Genomic DNA, 20,530 nt, shown 5'->3' with positions numbered 1-20,530 from the left:
ATGACATATAAGACAGCCGGTCGGAGCAGGCGCGGTATACCAGAATCCCAAGCAGGCGTCAGGCGGATCGGAGGAAGATATTCCATGCACTCAGGACGTAGGACCTGCTTCGTAGAACGTTGGACTGTGAGGCCTGTGAGGCCCCAGGTATCTTGAGAAGTGGTATTTTGTCGCATGGCAGGCCACCTTCTTGACCTCTATGCTTCAGACGTCGGAGAAGCACCCCTAGTCATCGGAGTCCACGACGTTACCACCAGGAAAACAATATCGTCAAGCTAAGCGTTTGTCGGTCGCCAACTGATGCCAACAAAGTACAAGGCGATGGCGACGGGACCCTGCGAAGGCTGACATTGGCAAGTCGGCCTGATACTGTACCTTGGTGGTTGAAGAATAAGGAGGCTTTAGCGCTAAAAGCGCGTTACCCGCAACTCCTACCTCACCGGGGTCTCCGCCGTCTCGTCACTTCACAGAGCTGGATGCCATGGATCCCCGGCAGCGCGAGATTCTTATGAACGTGCCTGCGCACAGGAGCGGACCCGAGATGAGCTTTGAGGTGCATGGTAACGTCGCGCTCGTCCAGACCAGCTCTGCTGAATGTGACCGTGCACCCTCAGGAGATCCGCATACGCGACTACATTACCGCGTACCAGACGACGGGCCACACTCCACAGCCCATACCTGCAGAACCTGCGAACCCCGCCGAGCGTGCGCGTCTGGGCCTGCCACCACTCTGGGTGCCATACTCCGAGGTGAACGGCGTGCCAGTGCCACTCGACATGCAAACAATGCAAAGCATACGTAGCGCCTCCAGGCGTTCGCCAAGCGACCATACTGCGATTCCCGAAGTGCAGGTATTCGCGTCAGCTCCTGTTTTGAACGAGGTTGGGCAGCCGCAATATATGCAGAGCATAGTGTGCCAACACCCATTTAGTGCATTCTCCTCAGAGGTGCGTGTATTCACTCGTGATTTCCCCAATATTCTAACGATAGATCAGGAACTCCGGTACCAGGCCTATTGGATAGGCAAGAAGTACGCTTCAGAAGACGTGCAGAGTTCGTGACTTCCTCCGTACACATGCAGTCTTGGGTGACTAACTTTACCTTGGAAGCTGCTACATCAACATCGGATACTGCAGCGGTGAATAAACCAGCACCTACCGTGCCCGCACCGACATCGAATGGGATAGCGGACGTGTTTCAGAGTATAACATGTCAGCCACAATATACGAAACATAGTTTCGAGGTCCGTCGAGTGCTTCTACAACTCCCGCTGCTGCTCATGTCGAATCCATGTCAGGAACTACGGTTAGCGTGTTATCGGACTCGTCATGAGCTAACTTCTGAGCAGATTGTTCAAACCCGCGCTCTTTGAGATTGCGGCGTTAGACTTCGGGGGTCGCTCGTGGGGTGCTTTACTGTTGGTATTGCGTTCTAGTGTGTGAGAAGAGGAATATCATACCAATGTACGTGATAGTAATTTGTATAACGATACCATGTCTTTACCAGCGGTTTCCTCAAATGTTCTCCGCTGCATGTCGTAGCCAGGTCGAAATATACCCGTTTGTCGGTGCTGATCTGGTACCGTCCAATTATGACGACATCGTAGTGTATTCAAGCGGGAGTCTTCGAATACACATCTCTAGTATCGTTAAATTACAATAAAATGATATAAGCATGTAGTCTCTAGCTCCTCTATGCTCGTGCCAGCCGAGTTCGTAGTTACATCTATGCAGTAATGTTCGGCTTGACGATTTGCGACATCCACGACCACGCCCGCGCGATCTTCTCGACCTTCTCTACCTCATCCTCCGACACTTCACCCTTCCATGTGCTCAGGAAGCCCTCTTCCGTGTCGATCGCGCGCAGAACGCCGTCGACGTCCTTGCCCGTGACGAACGCAAGGTAGCATGCGAGCATGCACATCGCGTCTGTCGGGTGCTCAGGCGGCGTCGCGATCAGAATGCGCACGCCCGAGGGAGCGGTGTGCAGGTGGGGACAGAGCTCAGCGAGGAAGTCACGCGCGGCACGAAGCTGGGCGTCGCTGAGTCCAAGGCCCGCCCGGCGGGAGTTTGAGTCGCGCGGTCCGAACGTAAATCGGAGGTACGTGCAGCGATTCTCGTACGAGCGCGAGACGCCGGACGACTCGCCGTACCGGATGCTGACGATGTGTGTGTACGGCTCGTCCGCAGAGTTGCCCGGCAAGTACTCGAGCGCGTCGTCCTCGACGTATGCAATGCTCATGAACGGCAAGACAACTTGCAATTGCGACTGATCGGCGAGCGGAACGGGTGCAAACTCGTCCATGACGGATACTGACTCCTGGACGGGCTCCTCCGCTGCGGGTGCAGCCTTCAGAGAACATGACTCCGCCACAGGCTTGTCGTCGTCGGTATCGTAGAGGACGACGCGCCGGACCTTCCGGCGTCGGGGAAGATGGCTGCGGTGCGGCTCAACGTGGCCTTTGGGCACAGGCTTTCCATCCCCGACCAGCGTCTCCTCCGTTGGGGCCTTCTCTTCCGACTTCTCCTCCTCCACTACAAGCGCAGGAACCTCCGCCTCCAGCTCCAGCACGGGCTGTGCGAGCCTCGTCTCCTCATGGTCGTGAAGAACGACACGCCTGGGATTACGGCGGCGCGGAAGATGATTCCGGTGGGGCTGAACATGGCCCTTGGGCGACGGCCACGCCGGCGACGACAGGCCATGCGTCGAGAGATGCAGACGCATTGTAACACCACAGCGCACGCGCAAAGGTGGGTGTGCGTTGGGTAGCGGTGGCGGGAAGGTGGCCATGGGCGTCGTGGGGTAGCCGTCATGAAGGATATAGAGTGGTGCAGACATGGTTGCGACTGGTGATGCGAAAAACAGATAGTTTGATGACTCGAGTGCCAGACTCGATAGAAGCAATTATAAGCAGCGGAGAATCAAGTGCGAGTGTTTTAGCCCTAGACCCACGCCTCTGCTAGGCGGTTAACATGAGGCGGCGAGGCGGTGATGAAAAGGGCGTACGTACAGTGATAAGCTATCGGCTCGGCAACTGAAACTTCTTGGATAAACGATGATGGATGATTGAGCTAGAGTCTTTGTAGGTCACTGCGCAGAGTAGGCCCCGGCTTTATACCTTTGAGTCTTTGATTTTGGACTGAAATGCGGATAAGATCGAGCATGTAGAAGGGATAGTCCAAAGTAAGAAGCTCACTTCGACACCATTTGTATACAGACTAACGAGATTGCCATTTGAGGGACCGGGTGTAGCGATATGGTCGTCGGGAAGCGGGAGAGCGAGAAGAGGAAGGCGGGAGAGCCATTTTGGATAGTCCCGCCCTATTTAGCGCCCACTCATCGTATCTCGCCATCTGGGGTCCCGGTTGGGAGCCGGAACCGCTATGCAAGGACCCCAGCTCTGTGACAGTTTCGACTTTCACCCCCACTCGCAGCATTCTCGTCGTGGACCGGAGAAGATAGCTCGAGTCGGCACACTAGCGTGTGTAAACAATGCACAGCACAAACGTGCAATATGTGTAGCTCTTTGACCCTGCATGCTCCACGTTCTCCCCTCACCGTCCTGGGGTTCGTCTTTCCGGAGCCCGAATCTCGAACGCCTACTGGATTTCAGCCATTTCGGCACAGACAAGCCCAGGGTCATCCGATTACACGTTGCGGCAAGCGAGAATAGACGAGAGGGGTTCTCGTGCTGAAGATAGCTTATCGATACGATGCCGGCTTGTCGTGCGTTCCTTGCCTGTGTCGTTGTTATTAGCGTCACTCTTCATTTGCAGAATGTTTGCACCGTCGTTGTCCAATTTTGAGGTGCTTTGGCACGCGCCGCAACGCGTGCCGGAACTAAAGCTACGCGACAAAGGTGCCAGCAGTTATGTCGTGGACCCTAAAACGAAGTAGAGAGCGGACACTCAGTGCCGTCGTGCTTGATGTTTGCTTACGCAAATCTCACTATCAATTGCACTGCCAATCTCAGCCCGGCACTCGTACATTTCGCGGTGCGCACTCGAGGTCTCCGCCCACTGTCTATTGGGTTTTGACCACCATATAAGGACTGCAGGCCGATTGGCTTTGCGAGTGCAGTGCGAGATAGGTCGAAGTTCTCGAAAGCCGAGCAAGCGTCCTTTTCTTTATTAAGCTTTATTCTTGATCATCTGACGCAACTTGACTATAGCGCAGTTTAAGAGCTAATACAAGTGTCTAAAAGGCCATATTCCTAACAGCTCCATGGTCGAGTTGCCGTGTCGGGACATACGCGTTTCTGTTGTACTTCCTACGACTGATCTACTTCTATCGACGCTCACAAAGACAATGCATCTAGTACATGCGCAGCAAGTAGCAGCCCGTACGCGACGCAGAACGTCTTCAACAAAATCGACGCCGCGGTCATGGGACTGTCGGCTACATCCGCCACCACGATACACAGCGCAAAGCATTCGAACAAGACCAGCGGCCGCAAGCAGACGATGGCAGCCAGGATCGCCGTTCTGCCGAGCACCCTAACGAGACCGGAAATGTACCCGAAGACCTTGGCTCGCTTGAAAAGAACCCTCATGCGTTTGACGGCCCGTTTGACGACGTGGCTGAGGCTTGTGAGATAAGATTTGCTGACCAGTGGCCCTCGGCGAAGGACTAAGTTGTGGAGTGACGTGAGTTACACTTGGTTGAAAAGGAATGAGCAGATAACACGGCTTACTTTTGATTGTCCGGTGACACTGCAGTCCGACGTCCCACACTCCACTGTACGTCGGTGGAGGGAGGCAGAGCGCGTATAGTGGGTGCGCCATGATTTATGTTCTGGATGGTGTGTGCACACGCTCGCCGGCTTATAAAAGCAGAGTCGGGTGGCCCATCAATGTGGCGGCGGCCCAGGGGAACAAAGCCAGTATCGCCTTATGCGTCGGCCTTGTGTGGCTCTAATTGTGCCACTCGGCTTACCTTGTCGGGGCCGAGGTCTGCAATGACGCGTTCATATAGGGTATAAGTTTCACATATGGGTATTCGTTGGGTGGCTCTATAGTGTGATGTGGTGCCTCGTGAGAAACGTCTTGGGCTGGGTTGTTTCCAGGGAACGCCTCCGTGCAAGAGCAGGCGAAGGGTGTTGCCTGCACAACTGTAAACTCTGTACTCTCTTGAGAAGCTACAGTCAACAGCACTGCACCTCAACTCTCCCATGGTAGAGTCGCTCTAAGAATGGCAGTCAGAGTTCGGACACATCGAGGAAGTACGGCTTCTGATATTCGTTTTTCAACGTCTCTAGCATTGCAGCAGAAAGCATGTGCGGCAATTTTAGCTCAACGAATTCTTCCCAATCAGTGTCGATGACCTTCATTGTTTGAAATGTGGTCCTCGTGCCACAGGTTCGCCTGGTAAACTTGAGACCCATGATGACGATGTTTCACAGACGCCTCTATTCAAGTTGTTGTGCCAGGTTGAAGTTCACCTTGACACTGTGACCACCGGAAAATTATAGTGGAAGTAGGCCCTGTGTTGTCTATTTTAAATTTGCTGGTACAGTCTGACAAGAACTGGTCGCCAGACTAAGTTAATCGACATGCGAATGGTGACGCTAAATCGATTGGATGAGACCTTGACGCGTCTTGTAGCTTCCAAGACAACTTTACGTGTAAATCATCTGGATTGTAGACCTGCTCTCTGCAGCTTCATTGCTGTCATCTCTTCTAGCATTTCCGCGAAATATAGCATGTGTTGAACAAAATATCAAGGGCCGCGCTCAAAGGCTTTCTGGTGCTCCTGATTTGCGCAACAGACAGATGGAGATTTCAACGGAGGATTCACTTACGGCACCGAAGATCGTAGGCCACCCATCGCGTAAGTTGTATGGGACACGTTCTCATGAGATGACGTAATGACGCATTACTCGGGTCAGCCCATGAGCCGCCGCGGTTTTCGTAGTGAGTGGGTTATTTGAACACCGCCGCTGCCCCGGTCTGAGATGCTCTTGGATGTGCAAAATCTTCAATGCACCAACAAGCCGTTGAATAAATTCCACCCTGAGATTCCTCCTGTAGTAAAGACAGACGCATTTCAAGCCTGCGGGATTGTGATTGTCAATGAATCAAGTGGCAGTTTAAGTTGAGGTGCACATGTTGTGGCGGTGCGTGGGAAGCCAGAAGGCCGCATGGCGATGCTCGCAAGCTATGATCGCTCTGGTACCTTGTTATCATCTAGCACTTTACCTGGCTGTGGATAGCGAGTAAGGTGAGTACGTGCGCCTTGAGTGAGGCTCGCACTTTGACCGACATGCCGCATTTAGCAACAGCTTTGTGGCGTCGGTTACGGCTACGTGCGGCGGAGTTTCATTGCAACTTGTGCTCGCACTCCCATCTCCGTCGACCCATGGCGAGAGAATGAACGTATGTTCATCCCATCCACGATATTTCTTCATGCTCAAATACTGCGCAGAACCTCCTCAGAAGTCTCACCGACAGCCACCTCGCCCAGGAACCTGACCTCAAGCTCCTGCTCAACAGCGTCAAGGAGGCGCGCGTGAGTGCGCTCGCGGAACACGTTTGACGAGTATTCACATGCTTCCAGCGGCAATGCCACGACACCAAGCTCTCAGATGCATTCTATGACTCGCTGGACGGGCTATTGCAGGATGTCCGACAGGTGACAATGGTACGTCGATCGCGTCGTCCGACCCGGAACGCGTCTGAAGCGCAGGCAGGATAACCGGGATGCAGAGGCGTTCCTGAAGCCAGTGTCAAAGTCTGAGGTGCCGGATTATTATGAGGGTGCGTGACTGGATTATTCGCTTAAATTATTTCCTGACCTGTCACTGCAGTCATCATGCATCCGATGGACCTTCAGACGATGCAGAAGAAGGTGAAGCAGAAGGCGTACAAGTCCAAGCGAGAGTTCAAGGACGACCTCGATCTCATATGGAGCAACTGCTTTAGCTACAACGCCACGGAGGTATGTGCGGCAAGCGGCCCGCGCGTGCATTAAACAAACTCTATTGTTTCCAGAATCACCCACTCCGGCAGTGCGCGACGCGTCTCAAGGCCAAAGCCGAGAAGCTCCTGAAGAACATTACCGACAGAAGAGAGCGCCTCGATCCTCCAGTACCCTCTGACGCCTCGCGTGGTGGCACCCCGAAGCTGAACGGCACGGTCAACGGTCATGCTGTTGTGCGTTCGCGTTCGGTCGCCTTCACAAAGTCCCCTAGCCCGTCAAAACCTGTCGGCGTTGCAACCGCAAGACGTGATGCGCAGTTTCCGGACCAACCGGCCATCGTGCGGACGACGGAGGGAATGGTGGAGTGGCTGCAGCTGGACAAGGAGCTTGATGCGCGGCTGAACGGCGAGCTTCTGGCCAACGGGTTCAGCGGACCTAGCGTGGAAGAGAGGTTGAGGCAGTACGTTGGTCTGGGACCAGAGGGACATGACGAAGATAGGGCGTCAATGGATGGCGAAGTGGGCGAGAAGCGCAAGCTGTAAGTGGACACTTCAATCGTATCTCTGGACTTGTCCGATGGTATCACCAGGAGCCCAGGGGAGAGCGGCCCACGGAAACGCCCGCGAACAGGTTCAACGGAGAAGGACGCGGTCGACCTCTGGTGGGACGCGATGCAATCTGACTTCATGATCGGCCACGGCCTGCCTGTGCTCGCGCATGTCATCTCGGAGGAGCCCGCGGCCGTCGTACCGCCGACTGGCATCGTCGACCCGCCACGGAAAGCAAGCCAGCGGCCGCGCAAGAAGCGCAGGAAACAGGCAGACGAACGCATGCAGAAGACGCTGTTGTACCGCATGAACGACAACGTCCGGACATTACGTCGTGTGCGCGACGTTCACGCGCGGTTGACGGTGCTCAAGGAGACAGCGGACGACCCCACCAGTGGCGAGCCCTCGCTATTGCTGCCGCCGGTGGACGACATTGAAGACCCAATAGATGACCAGCCGTGGAGCATACAGGCATCAGGAGATGATATTGGGGAGGAGCATGCGGATGATTGTATGCATTGGATGAGCTCAAAGGTGCTCGAGCATGCCGGTTTTCAAGGTGAGTCTGCATATATGCGCACCGAGTTCAACGCTTGAGCTCTTTCGATAGGCACATCCAAGGTTGCGCTGGACGTACTCGCCGGAGTGGCCTCAGACTACCTCCTTAACGTCGGGCGCACAATCCAATTTCTCACCGAGAAGTATGGGCACAAGATGACGCCTGAAGAGATTATTCTACATACTCTCTTCGAGGGGGGCGTGACTCGGGCACCGTATGATCTGGACCGGTACATTAAGGAGGATATCGTGCGATATGGCAGCCGCATGAACGACTTGGAGAAGAAGCTGAGTCATGTGTACTCTGAAGCGGTGGGTTGTGACTGCTCTAAGCATGATACCGAGAATAACATAATGTGTAGACCGCGGAGCAAGCTTGGGATGACGAAGCTCTCTTTGGCGCAGAAGAGAACGAAGAGGAAGATGGCGAATTTGTCATGTAAGTCATGTCCAGCCCTTGCTATCCATATCTACTCACGCCGGCTCTTCAGGGGCAACTTTGCGGACGCATTCGGCGAAGACTTTTTGGGCCTTCGGGAACTTGGTATCGCAGCTGAATTCGGCCTCTCCAGTCTCAGCGTCCCCAAAAAGTTGCTCAAGAGCAAAAATAAGGGCGCGGCGCAAGGTGCACCTTCTGCGTACGTATCTCTTCCTCAAACTCCCTTCGTCTATCTAACTGTCAACGAATTCACAGCAAGAAACCCTCCGAGCCACCACCACCCTTCCCTCCGCCGCCACCCTTCATCCTGCTCGACTCGAAAACAGCCGAGGACCAGATCGGCCTGCTCAAGTCGTTCTACCAACACCGCATCGCGCAGATCTCAGTACCAGTCTCGCCACCGGCACCGCCTCCAATGCCTCCCTTCAATACGACATTACCCGGCGCCTCCGCGCCACCTCGGCCCTTCCCCCAGGCCCCATACCCTCCTCCATCTGTATCCCTCTCGCCGACGCTCGCATCGACATCGGCAGCAGTGCCAGCTCCAGAGCTGCCCGAAGCGCCGTCCCCGCCGCCCGTGACGCTTCCCGACGACGCGCCTGCGCAGGCCCACACGAAGCTGGGGCCGCTCGGGCAGGTGCTCAAGCCGAGCGCTGCGGCGAGCGCGGCGAAGAAGAAGGACAAGGCGCCTGCGAAGGGCAAGGGCCCTGCCGAGGGCCCTGGGCCTGGTGCTGGCACCGGCGGGGCGAGCGGCAGTGGGGCGGGTGGGGGCGCGGCAGGTGGTGCTGGGGCCGGTGGAGTGGGAGATACGATGGTGGATGGCACGCCCGCTGCGACGCCCGTCGCGACTGCGCCCGAGACGCCCAAGAAGCCGAAGCCGACGCCGACCAAGAAAAAGAAACAGCCGCCGCAACCTTCGCATAGCCTTGAGGTGTTGCCCCCGCCCATCCTTGCATCGGGGTAATATGCCATTGGTGCGGTTGCGGGCTGGTGGCCTTGTTGATGGCTTACGCTGTATATCATACGGGATATTATTACTGGTTACCCTCCCGTATATCTATGTCTACTGTATCATTTATCGTGATCCTTCGTTGTTGGGGGTAATAGCATTGGCTTGATTGCGTGGGACAGCTAGATACTTGTATTCTGTGTAGCGCAGACGCGCCACAAGAAGCGATGCCTCGGACTCGACTGCTTATTGCATGCACGTATCGAGTCAAGACGGAAGGACCCGGTTACATATGTTGATCAATTTCTGCAAGAAATAATACTGACAAAGGCCAGCACCCGCACGGAATAAATACAGACCGATGAAACGCAGTAGAACTCTCTCTCAGTCTTCTTCATCAACATACCGGACTGAGAGATACGTGTCTGCTGTGATGCCGAGCTCGCCTACGGTCTTGTCCTCTAAGCAGAAGTGGTCGCAGCCTTCGTCATCGCGCATGTACAGGCCCACCCTGTGCACACCCAGTGTCAGTTCTCACTGCGTGGCATACCAGGCACATAAGAACCGAGGAGAATCACGTACTTCTCGTATTGTTCCTGCATCCCAAATGTACGGCACGCGGTCCAGAGGACCTTGCGCACCGTGTGTTTGTTCTTGGTCTTGAACTGTGAGCCGCTTTCGTTATCCTCGTCATTGTCGGCGCCGTCTGCGGTGGCAAGCGCGACGCTGATCACGAAGCTCGCGTCAGGATTGTATGGTTCTGGGCCAGCTAGAAAGAAAGTATCAATCAGTGTGTCGGATTCGATTCGATGTGTGCCGAGCGCACCGTTTAGCTGAGGCTGCGCCGCGCGGCTCGGCGTCGATGGCACCTGCTGCAGAGGCTCTCGTTTCGGAGTGCGCAGGGGCGACGCGCGCGCCACGGTCGCCTTCAGGGCCTCGCTTCGCGCCATCGCAGGCTGGGGCTTCACTTGAAGCTCCTCCTTCACCTGCGCCTCCGAGTCGGCGCGCCTGTCGCTCGTCCGCCTGCGCTTGGCCGAGCCAGTGTCGCCTCCGTCGCGCTCGCCATCTGAGTCAATGACGCGCCGTTTCGCGTTCTTCTTCATCGGGGAGCGCGGCGCGGGATCGTGCTCCTCCTCCTCGTCGAGATGCGGGAGCGTAGGCTCTTGCTTTGCCGGCTGCTTCGTGGCTTTCTTGAGTGGGCTCGACGAGGGCTGCACGGAGAGGCGCAAGGAAGCTGCCTTCGCCGACGACTTTGATGCCGGGGTCTTACCAGTGGATTGCGCGGATCGGCTCGCAGATGGACGTGCGCGAGACGTAGGCTCTTCCTCGGGAGGCGACGGGATCTTGGCCTTCTGAGACTCTGCGGCAGTGGACTGACTTGGGCCTGCTGATGGACCAGGGGTCTGCATGCCTTGTATCGGTCCGTTTTAAAAAGAAGTTGCATAAGACAAGATACTACGGGAGGCGCACCTGTTGCGTCCCTCGCAGGCTGAACGCGCTTCACCTCGACCGTGGCCAGCAAAGGCATGAGTCCTTGCCAGGCACCCGCCGTGATCCTAACAGCAGTCCTCTCGCGGCCGCTAAAAACGTCTTCCGTAAATAGCTGTATCTGCTCGTCCTCTGCTATGCTGAATTCCTGCTTTGCAGTGCCCACGATAGCCTGTTGAGTGAATGAGTACAGCCTGAGGCGGGAATTGTGGTGTCGCGTCGTACATCATATGCATCAGGCATACCAATTAAGACATGTTCTGTCCCGTATTTCAAAACAAGAAGATTCGCTGAAGATTTTGCATCTTGGTTCGCGGGATTTGTGAATATCATCGTCGATGTAACAAGAGTTACGTTCAACGTTCAACGACTCGCGCGTCAACGAGGGTAGATCACGTGGTCGTTGCTGCAATATCCCGCTAAATACGAATAAATTCTGATTTTCTGAATAACGCTGGGACACCTTTCTGCCGACATCTCTCTGTTTTGCTGTATAAATATGTACACGCTCCGTGTATTGCAATATTCGAGCGTTGTTCAACTGGCTTCAAGGTCGTAGCATTATGCGCGCTAGTACTAGTACTCTAAATACGGTAGCGGAGACGTCGGCTAGACGGACAGGGAGAATCACAATAAGGAGAATCTGACCTCGCCCACCATCTTCAATGCGCCGCTGGAGACTATTTCAAGCGCAATAGGTGAAAGCCAATTTTTTTCTGGGGTTTTTTTTGGACTTGGGAGGCTTCCGGAGACCAGGGTCGGATGTGCAGAAACGCGCCAATTGAACCAGTTCATCTTCTAGACAACATGCGCCATGCTTAGGAACCCCATAAAGAAAGGTCTGGAACAATAAGGTCGAAGAGCACTTAAAGACGAAACAGTACTTGTACTAGTGAGTGTTTTGCAATATAATTCACTACTGCCATATCGACATCATGTACGCAGATGACTATGCATTGACAATGGATAGCTTTAATTGCCATCCAGCTTCAGAGACTCGCAAGCATGGTTCTATGATACTTTGGTCGAGTCAACGGCCCCACAGCCTGCCAGTTTGGCGCACAGCCTCCTTACTGCTATACTAGGGGCAGCCTGAACATTTCCAAATGAACCTGGTGCCACCTCGATGTCTTGTCCTGAAGCATGCTACAAAGCATTTTGGCCGTCGATTTGGTGCTCAGCAAAGCTCACACTACTTGACGTCTGCGCGGTCTAGTACTGCTCTGCCATGACTCTAGACATGAAATAGCGTTAGCAAGCATAGCATGCCAAGGAGACTCCTTTCTCGTGCGCTTCCAGGTGCTCGTGTGGCTGTGCAGCCACGCTAGCCCGCTCGTCCGCGGATACCCATATCGGTGTGAGGAGCTGTGAAATATTTGTGCACCGGCCGGATCGAGGCTGTTGCGGGTGCACCTTTGCGTGCGATGAGCGTACCGCCCTAGCATTGCGCAAGTATTAAAGCCGGCGCCAGAATGCTCAATTGCTCACTCATTCAAATCTCAGAGCGAGTCAAAGCCACGATCGCATACGCATCATCGCTCCTCTTTCTGTGACCACCACCACCCCTCGATCCCACAACACTAACTCTAGCTAATCAACAATGGCATACAGCCAAAACGTGAGTTATAGTAGTGCGTACAAGCCGGGTGAGAGCTTATCGTAGTACTGATAGTACGGTGGCGGATATGGTGGAGGATATGGCGGCGGAGGCGGCGGCGGCGGGCCAGGCTATGGCGGTGGGTATGGTGGGGCTCCGCCCTACGGCGGCGGACCTGGCGGCGGGCCTGGTGGAGGACCCGGTGGAGGACCTGGTGGAGGACCTGGCGGCTTTGCTGCTCCACCGCCCTCTGGCCCACCCCCGGGTGCAGACCCTCAGTGCGTGCGATGTCCCCTTGCACCGCAACATCTCCTGACGCCGTGACAGGCTGTGGAATTGGTTCACCTCGGTCGACTTAGACCGGTCGGGGCAAATCTCGGCGCACGAGCTTCGTGAGTACAAGCGCGACGGACGGAGAAGGTATTGCTGATGTATGGGTCTCACAGAGCGGGCGTTGATTAACGGAGATTGGTCTCGTGAGTCGCACACGCCTTTCGAGGTATCCCCCTCGCTCAAACTTGCGCAGCCTTCGACCTCGACACCGTGAAGCTCCTTATGACCATCTTCGTACGTCCCCCTGCCGTCCCTCACGCTTTATATTCACGCGCACACCCAGGATACTGACCGCAGCGGCTCGATCGGCTTCAACGAGGTGCGCACTCTGTCCCCCCGCCCCCACTCTCACCCTAATACTGTGCATAGTTCGCAGGCTTGTGGAAGTACATCAAGGACTGGCAGAACGTCTTCCGACACTTCGACCGCGACCGCTCGGGCTCCATCGACCATGCGGAGCTGCAGCAGGCGCTGACACAGTTTGGATACAATCTCTCCCCGCAGCTGCTGCACCTGCTTGAGAAGAAATATGGTACGTCGTGCTGTTACTTCGCATGAAGGAGAGCGTACGCTGACTGACGCGCCCCGTCGTGAGGGGTAGATGTGCAACAAGCGAGCGCACCGTCCGTACCTGGCACCGCGCCGCCCGGCATCTCGTTCGATCGCTTCGTGCGCGCATGCGTCGTCATCAAGACCCTTACCGAGAGCTTCCAGCGCCTCGACAACGACCGTGATGGCTGGATTCAGATTAACTACGACCAGTTCATGCAGACTGTGCTCAGTGCGCCCTAAGTTATTCAGAAGGTATAGGGAAGGAAGATGAGGTGGTGGTAGTGCATGACCGAAGGACTGAAGGACTGAAGGAACGAAATATGCTTGTATTGAGTATATCCCGCGTTAAGCTTACCCTATCTGTGTGTAACACACCTGTTGCGCCGCAGTGCCGTCTTTGAGTGAAAGCAAAGCAATATATTTCTAACAGGTATGTACTGTATATATGTCCAGCGACAAAAGATCCATTTCATATACACCACGAGAGACATGAACCGAGGAGCGAAGAATTGTACTAGGGGAGGGCAAGGCGCGCAGAGAATGCATACTTATATATCATATCAGGCTTAAGTGAGGTAAAAAAGAAGAAAAAGTTCCCGAAAGCACATGGCTGAGAAAGCGAAAAGGGTGGCATGAAGCACGACGCCAGAGCTCGCTGGAAGAGTGGGGGATAAGCACCCTGAATGAAAGCTATGAGACAACAACAGGTCAAAGGGCAGTGCACACAGCACATTTAAAGATATGAGGCAGTTCGTTGAGGATAGTATGTCTGGTGATGAAATGTTGCAGCGGCAAGGTGAGATGTGTTGGATGCGTCGATATGTCAATAGTAGATGAGGGATGAATTAAGCATCGGAGGCCGGAGCGTTCGCTTCTATGCGCGGGTAGGTTGGGATCACCGTATGAGCCGACTGTAATCCAGCCGGCTCTCCTTCCTGTCGCGATTGCCGTCCTTCTTTGGGAACGCATTCCAGAAACGGAGCGTCTCGTCGCCCGCGCCGGTGACAATCGTCTCGCCGTCCGGGCTCATGGCGAGGTAGAGCACGCGATGAGTGTGTCCCGTGAGCGACGCAACCATGTCCAGAGATGGATATTTCCAGATGCAGATCTGATTCTGCGCTGTCGTCGACGAGAATCCATGCGTCGACACAAGTTCATGTGACGTGAGCGACCATGTCAGGTTGCAGACCTAACATTGGATGAGTGCGGGACCATATGTAAGTCATGCCGGCCGGCGTACCTGACTACCAGTATCCAATTGGCTCAACAGTGCTCCTGTATAAACGTTCCAGAAGCGAATATGCTTGTCGGCCGTGCCGCCGCCGCTCGCCAGTACGCCGCTGACGTGCGGATCCCAGGCTAATGCCTTTACTGCCGCCGTGTGCTCGTGGAATTTGAACAATGGTGCGTCACTGGTATCCTCGGCTCCGCTCGTGCTCGCCCCGCTACTTGGCGCAGGGGTGGGATTGTTCCGTATGCCGGGTCGCTTGTTACCGCGAAGATCCCATATGCAGACCTTGTTATCGTTACCACCGCTTGCCAACAACGCAGTCTGCTGCCCTGCGTCAGTGTTCCATCGTAGTCCACAAACTTCCTGTCTGTGGCCCTGTGACTTCTTGAACGGCTTCATGCTGGCTTCCCTCACATCTCGGTGACATATACTCCGGTCGCGCGACCCTGAACTCAAGATGTGCTGATTCCATGAGAGTGCGCCTATTCGATTGCCGTGTGCCTGTTGATATGTCCGCTGTCTATCCAGCGTATTCGCATCATATATGTGTAGTTTGCCTGACAGCGTCCCCACCGCCAGTGTGGTGCCCTGTTGTGGCGTCACTCATCAGTCCCGTTCTTAGCCGAGACGTGTGGGTCGCACGCACCTTCTCTACCCACGACAGCGAACTTACTGTGTCGCTAGTATCAGACAAATCGCACAGCTTCGATACCGCAGCAGTATGTGCCGTCCACAGATACACGCATGAGCCTAGTCCCACTCCAAGAACGTTCGTGCTTGACCAGTCCACCAGGTTCAAGTAGAAATCGTCGGCCAGCTCTGGCGCGTCCAAAACGCGATATGGCGTCTTGCAAACGCTGCGAAGCTTCCTTCGTGGGCTCTCCAACGTCTGCCTGCTCTCCGCACGCACGGGACTCATCGAATAAGCTTCGTCAGTAGGCGTATCGAGTCGCCTGCCAGGAGTGCCAGAATTTGAGCGCGATGGAGAATTGTAGTTGAACAGCCGCTTCCTCGTGGGCGTCGTAGGCAGCGCGGAGCTGGAAGCTTGACGAACGGGAGAGACGGCGCGGTTGGGTGAGGGGGGCGTGACTTCTGTTGTCAAGATGGATGTAAAGATAGCGTTCGCCTGCTCTTTCTGCGCATCCGACTCGGTAGGTATTATCCGGGCCTTGGACGGGGTTGTGGGGGGTATTTCATCTTTAAGCTGGTAGGAGGTACGGATGTCCCCCGTGTCTCGAGTAGGCACGAAACGATCGCCGTAGTCTTTATGACCAACACCCTTCTCCGCGCCGCTACTCTCATAACCGGCCATTAGAGAATCGGAGGGCGATGGGGCAACGCCAAAGGTAGGCTGAGTTCGCGGCCGATTACGCCGCCCGCGTTCTTCGTCGTTGTCTGGCGCATGAGACGCGCGGAGCCGTTTGCCAAACTGCGAGTTCTTCAAACTGGACATGGTGGTGGTTGGGGAGCAAGTTGTGGATGGCAGTGAGCAGTATGGCTGATACAGTGTCGAGCAAGAGTGACCAACAGGACTCGGATTTAGGTCATAGAATGTCGAGGACTAGGGATAGGATCCGAGGCGCCGGAAAGGATGGAGGGGGAAGACAAGTCGCGTCCAACAACCGTCGGCGGCTGGTCCCCCGCGTCGCGTGTTACGTAAGCCTCTCTTTCAGCTCCGACTTTGCACGTGTTTAGCGCTATCAAACTCCGAGCGGGTACTCTATCATCTCCGCCTAATATTTAGCGCTTGTTGCGGCTATCGTCCTAGCTCCGAACTCAGCCTTCTTCTTTCTACCCTGCATCCTCAAGACCTTATTATCGCCTTTATGATACCGGGTTGCTATATGGTAGCTTGATTGTATTTTTTGAAGCCTTTCTTTGTTCTTTAGATGTGGTGCATTGTCCCGAAGCCTCCTATTTTGCATGGTACCCCGAGCGGCATCCCGGAACGCGACGACAATCTAGACTGTTCCAGAGTAGGTGTCCATATCGAGGTGTATAGCTGAGTGCGAAATATCAATTGCTGACCAAATATCTCTTGAAGACTCCAGCAATTCTAGGCAATGTATCCTGCACAGCGTCGATACTCGTTCAAGTCTATGCCAGCTACCTTTCCCGGAGAGATCGGAAGGTTGTCCAGACTATTTACACATCTTTTTACAGCCTTTAGCTCACAATAACGAGCTTCCTAATGATGCTAGATGTGAGGAGACATAGTCTGATATCAAACCATTAACCCATGATTGGTAGGCATTTACCTCTAACTTACCTCTTTTCGCTATACTTGTACTACAACCGCTCTTGAACTCTCTAGGAAGAGGGATATGAGGCCCTGTCGGGGCGAGCACCGCCATAGCAGACTCCCAGAGTCTCAACGGCGAATATTTTGAGATGTTTGTGCGCGCATACAAACAGCGATGTAAGTGTTAAGACTGTGGTCTCGTCTTCTAGACACGGTGGAATAACGTCGCTGAACATATTTAACGCTTTGTATATGACTTGATACTACAGATATAGTGGATCAACGGCCATAACAGGCAAAGGGCGGCGGACTCGAACACCAGGTCGAGTGCACCGGCGCGGCATGGAATTCGGCTATATCGTATGGTTTCCACTGGACCGCCAGCTATGATCGATTTTTGCAGCACACTATCGAATCATATTTCTCCAGCGAATCTCAATATTTTTATTTTTATTTTTATTTTTTCAGACGTTGTAGCATGGACCGCTTTCTTGCACACACTTTCTGTGATGATTGGCTGGCGGTTAGAGGTATCCGAGGTCTTTGCCATGGACCTCCGGGGTACCGTGGAAAGACTCAGACCTACTCCAACTTACCCTTTCGTTCGACTTTTTCCCGGGCCCACTGGCATCTGGTTTGACTATTGTGTCAAGCAGGTCGGCGACATCTGGTATGCGCGTTGCTTATACCTTCTGTTTCCTCTTCAAAGAACACTTATCAATTCAGACTCCAGAGCGCTATAATGAGATCTCGCTTGCCTGCGACGTCATATGGCCGCCCGACGCGAGCTTGTCACCGAACCACCACCATGACCCCGGCACTGGTTGAACTTTTATCAGAAAACCCTCGAGCCCCGGATTGGCGGAATCCAACTTGCTCGGACCGTTTACATAGATATCAATTCTAGCGTGACCGCATACTCGTGCTTTTGTGCTTCGATGCGGTTAACTACAACCAGGACTGGACTTCTATCTCAAGCTATGACAAACTCTGTGCACTGTTATGCCCCTGGGTGACGTCACTGCGACATCTCTCAGCAAGTATTGTACTGCGGAGGCTCGTTGCTAGGCAGTAGACGAACACGCTTCGTACGACCTTGTTCTCGAGGAACCAGGGCACAGGACTTCTCTATTGAAGTGCTTGCTGGCATCGGCGTGAGACCTGACGTACCACCGCCTCTATTGACCTTTTAGCGACGTCCCGGAAAGATGCTGGTGGATGCCATTGTGTTCGCCCGCTGCTTATTGTTCCGGCTCTGTGCCTCACGATGCACGGTGCTGAATTTAATCCTGGAAGCTGACGCTATCCCGCCCTATGGCGTCGAGAAGAGTTTTTGTTGTTGTAAACGCTGGCCGTGTCATTCCATCAATGCATTGTTCTTTGGCCTACATATGTAAGGGCTCCGTCTTCGCTTGACAAGCTACTCAAAGTGAATCAAACATGGCTACCGGTAGGCATCGCTCCTGGAGTACCGAACGGGCAGCACACTGACGCCGTCGAGTCACAGCTACACAGAAAGTTCAAACCTATTCCCCCACTTACACCTCAGCTCCTGTCAACAGGTCAGCATTGACTTTCGAGAAGGCTGCCGTACACGTTCGCGATGCATTTACACTTTCGTACGCAATGGCGAGAGGCTGCATTGCACGTTGTGAGGGTATGCTGTATAATAACTCGTCGAAGGCTCGTCGAAGTGAAGCTGGTGAGTCGCACGAAAAATATGCACGATTATGTGTGCTTACATCTCCCCTCTTTATTCCAGAAACCTGCTCAACGGGTATCTCTGAAAAGGAAGAGTTCGGACTCTGGGTTTTGCGAAGGATCTTCGACCCCATCTCGCGATTCCTTAAGCTCCTCCAGGTAGATGATCACTTGTACCAGTTTGCTACCTTCTCGGCACATAACTTCTTTCGCGTCCTGGGACTGTTCATGCGGACTCTTCCGCTTGCTCGCTTCTTCCAGCGAGTGGTCCTCCCGTACTATTGCTGGTACATGTTCTCACGGCGATCTGACTCATATTGTTCCATCAGCGGGACTATCAACGCGCGGGCACGACTCTTGAAATACGACATCTGACCGTGATGGGTATTTTGTCATGCTCGTCGCTACCCCTATTCCTCTTTAATGACTATTGATCTTGTGCTGTGTATGCTATCATGTATCGCTAACCCTGTCTTACATACCACATATCAACTCGAAGAGAAACACGAATGCTGCACTTCTAGAGTTTGTGATCACCGGATCTTTCCTAGGCCATAAGCACTTCCCTGTCACTCTATTGATATCAACTTGGTGGCTTTGTACTTCTAAATCGAAAGGAATTATAATTCGCAAGACGTGAGAAATTCGTTGGATACCTGGGAGTACGAGGTCTCTTGCTGTCCAGCTTACCATGGAGACCTTATTCTAATCTCCAGGTGGACCGTCATACGAAATGCTACGGATGCGCGTAAATGTCGTCTGAGCTGTGCCCAGCCCTTACTCGTCCTCATCCGTCTCGCCTCCGCTGAACGTCTTCCAGATATGCTATCAGGATTGCAATCCTATGTCTTGGACATCCTCAACACATACGCCATCATGCGTCATCGAACGCCAGAGGAACATTGCGCCTCCGCCTGGTGGAACAGCTCTCGCTCGAGCCTGCCGCGGCACGCATCAGCACCGTGTATGCATCTAATGAATAGCATGGAGTCAAGCAATGATCTAAGCTGCCTCCCTCACTTGTAAGTCATGGAGTCTCTGGTGCGACAAAACGCTGACGTTTTCAAAGATCCGCTAATCATGTCCGCGTTAAGTTCTTCTTGGACCCTACGTACCAAAAGATCATGGATCAATGTTGCGTGTATGCCGACTTCCCGTTGGATGTGGACGGCGGACTAGATTTCGAGACCATACGGGGACAGTGGGGTCTATCAAGATGCCTAGTCAGTCGCATGTTACATCTTCAGAATATTCAATTCAATTATTTACGTCTGTCGGTCAGATCCTGCGATACAGGGAAGTTGAAGGTATGAGGACTTTCAGTCCCAGATCCCAATATAAGCTTCTTTCCAAAGAAGTGCGTGTTATGCGAGGGTACGATGAGTGCATTAGCATCATCGGTGCGTTGCGACTTGCGACTTTAATGCTGCGCTTGCCAATGTGTCGACTGTCCTTTTATAGAGGAGCCTCACGAAGCGAGAGCTGACGCACGAGCAAGGCGCATCAAGTGGCTCGACCGCCTCAACAGCCTGCGAGAGGAGTTCCATGGCATGCGGTCATCTCTCCACATTCTAGCGGCCCTCATAGCACTTGCAATCCTCGCATGGTCTTGGCTCGGCTGGCATGCGTACATCGCGCTTGTGATGTCCGAAATGGCCCTCGTATATGAGCTGCCGCAGATGGCGTCCCGCAGCCTGTGACTACCTCAAAGAGAGCTCGTCCAGATCGTACGGTAAGAAAACAAATATATATGTGACACACCGAGTCGATCATAGATGCTTTATGCCCCGTTCTCGCGTACACCGTTGTGTCGTATGTACTTCTGTATGCGTTCAATTGCAATTCTGTGCTCTCTTTGCCAAAAATGCAGTAGAGTAAGTCTCGCGAGGTAAGCAGACGCTTGAAGCAGAGTAAGCACTTATAAGCTGGGACAAATTGATGACCATGACGTCGAACGCCCATCTCGGGTTCTCC

At 53.9% G+C, this 20,530-nt stretch overlaps 7 protein-coding genes across 7 annotated transcripts; 3 read left to right on the top strand and 4 right to left on the bottom strand.

Annotated features, from left to right (window-relative positions):
* The first annotated feature begins 423 nt into the window (after nt 1–423).
* On the top strand, nt 424–1,067 carry PHACADRAFT_148445 (uncharacterized protein). Its single transcript, XM_007398308.1, has 2 exons — nt 424–553; nt 615–1,067. The coding sequence occupies exons 1-2, from the start codon at nt 482–484 to the stop codon at nt 1,059–1,061; spliced, it is 519 nt and encodes a 172-aa protein (XP_007398370.1). The 5' UTR covers nt 424–481; the 3' UTR covers nt 1,062–1,067.
* A 217-nt stretch (nt 1,068–1,284) lies between these two features.
* PHACADRAFT_260171 (uncharacterized protein) lies at nt 1,285–2,963 on the bottom strand. The gene has a single exon (XM_007398307.1). It carries the CDS (start codon nt 2,836–2,838, stop codon nt 1,726–1,728), a length of 1,113 nt encoding a protein of 370 aa, XP_007398369.1. The 5' UTR covers nt 2,839–2,963; the 3' UTR covers nt 1,285–1,725.
* A 694-nt stretch (nt 2,964–3,657) lies between these two features.
* On the bottom strand, nt 3,658–5,142 carry PHACADRAFT_211356 (uncharacterized protein). Its single transcript, XM_007398306.1, has 2 exons — nt 4,694–5,142; nt 3,658–4,629 (listed from the first exon to the last, which is right to left on the bottom strand). The coding sequence occupies exons 1-2, from the start codon at nt 4,782–4,784 to the stop codon at nt 4,298–4,300; spliced, it is 423 nt and encodes a 140-aa protein (XP_007398368.1). The 5' UTR covers nt 4,785–5,142; the 3' UTR covers nt 3,658–4,297.
* Nucleotides 5,143–6,685: 1,543 nt separating this feature from the next.
* On the top strand, nt 6,686–9,193 carry PHACADRAFT_47290 (uncharacterized protein; the record flags this gene model as incomplete). The annotated part of the gene is made up of 9 exons (XM_007397573.1): nt 6,686–6,755; nt 6,806–6,960; nt 6,990–7,456; nt 7,511–8,025; nt 8,077–8,336; nt 8,387–8,463; nt 8,516–8,666; nt 8,723–8,959; nt 9,014–9,193. Coding segments are annotated over 9 exons (2,112 nt in total), but the record flags the coding sequence as incomplete, so codon positions are not given.
* A 603-nt stretch (nt 9,194–9,796) lies between these two features.
* Nucleotides 9,797–11,233, bottom strand: PHACADRAFT_198109 (uncharacterized protein; the record flags this gene model as incomplete). Its single annotated transcript, XM_007398305.1, has 5 exons — nt 9,797–9,923; nt 9,995–10,181; nt 10,239–10,823; nt 10,883–11,072; nt 11,126–11,233. The coding sequence occupies 5 exons, from the start codon at nt 11,231–11,233 to the stop codon at nt 9,797–9,799; spliced, it is 1,197 nt and encodes a 398-aa protein (XP_007398367.1).
* A 1,860-nt stretch (nt 11,234–13,093) lies between these two features.
* On the bottom strand, nt 13,094–16,226 carry PHACADRAFT_125589 (uncharacterized protein). Its single transcript, XM_007398304.1, has 3 exons — nt 15,260–16,226; nt 14,623–15,201; nt 13,094–14,571 (listed from the first exon to the last, which is right to left on the bottom strand). Exons 1-3 carry the CDS (start codon nt 16,064–16,066, stop codon nt 14,278–14,280), a joined length of 1,680 nt encoding a protein of 559 aa, XP_007398366.1. The 5' UTR covers nt 16,067–16,226; the 3' UTR covers nt 13,094–14,277.
* A 2,228-nt stretch (nt 16,227–18,454) lies between these two features.
* On the top strand, nt 18,455–19,069 carry PHACADRAFT_260162 (uncharacterized protein). Its single transcript, XM_007398303.1, has 2 exons — nt 18,455–18,557; nt 18,618–19,069. The coding sequence occupies exons 1-2, from the start codon at nt 18,482–18,484 to the stop codon at nt 18,929–18,931; spliced, it is 390 nt and encodes a 129-aa protein (XP_007398365.1). The 5' UTR covers nt 18,455–18,481; the 3' UTR covers nt 18,932–19,069.
* Nucleotides 19,070–20,530: the final 1,461 nt, after the last annotated feature.

The sequence above is a fragment of the Phanerochaete carnosa genome, assembly GCF_000300595.1.
Source record: "Phanerochaete carnosa HHB-10118-sp unplaced genomic scaffold PHACAscaffold_7, whole genome shotgun sequence".
NCBI lineage: Eukaryota > Fungi > Basidiomycota > Agaricomycetes > Polyporales > Phanerochaetaceae > Phanerochaete > Phanerochaete carnosa.
This window is presented reverse-complemented; position numbering and strand designations above follow the sequence as displayed.

Bases quoted from the DNA above. Each gene is read 5' to 3' on its own strand.
- PHACADRAFT_125589 (XM_007398304.1), bottom strand. From the start codon at position 16,066: ATGTCCAGTTTGAAGAACTCGCAGTTTGGCAAACGGCTCCGCGCGTCT. The intron at 15,202-15,259 runs GTGCGTGCGACC...ACGCCACAACAG, and splicing joins CGCTGTCGTGGGTAGAGAAG to GGCACCACACTGGCGGTGGG. The intron at 14,572-14,622 runs GTACGCCGGCCG...ATCCAATGTTAG, and splicing joins AATTGGATACTGGTAGTCAG to GTCTGCAACCTGACATGGTC.
- PHACADRAFT_260171 (XM_007398307.1), bottom strand. From the start codon at position 2,838: ATGTCTGCACCACTCTATATCCTTCATGACGGCTACCCCACGACGCCC.
- PHACADRAFT_148445 (XM_007398308.1), top strand. From the start codon at position 482: ATGGATCCCCGGCAGCGCGAGATTCTTATGAACGTGCCTGCGCACAGG. The intron at 554-614 runs GTGCATGGTAAC...GTGCACCCTCAG, and splicing joins GACCCGAGATGAGCTTTGAG to GAGATCCGCATACGCGACTA.
- PHACADRAFT_211356 (XM_007398306.1), bottom strand. From the start codon at position 4,784: ATGGCGCACCCACTATACGCGCTCTGCCTCCCTCCACCGACGTACAGT. The intron at 4,630-4,693 runs GTAAGCCGTGTT...TCCACAACTTAG, and splicing joins GTGTCACCGGACAATCAAAA to TCCTTCGCCGAGGGCCACTG.
- PHACADRAFT_260162 (XM_007398303.1), top strand. From the start codon at position 18,482: ATGGCGAGAGGCTGCATTGCACGTTGTGAGGGTATGCTGTATAATAAC. The intron at 18,558-18,617 runs GTGAGTCGCACG...TCTTTATTCCAG, and splicing joins GGCTCGTCGAAGTGAAGCTG to AAACCTGCTCAACGGGTATC.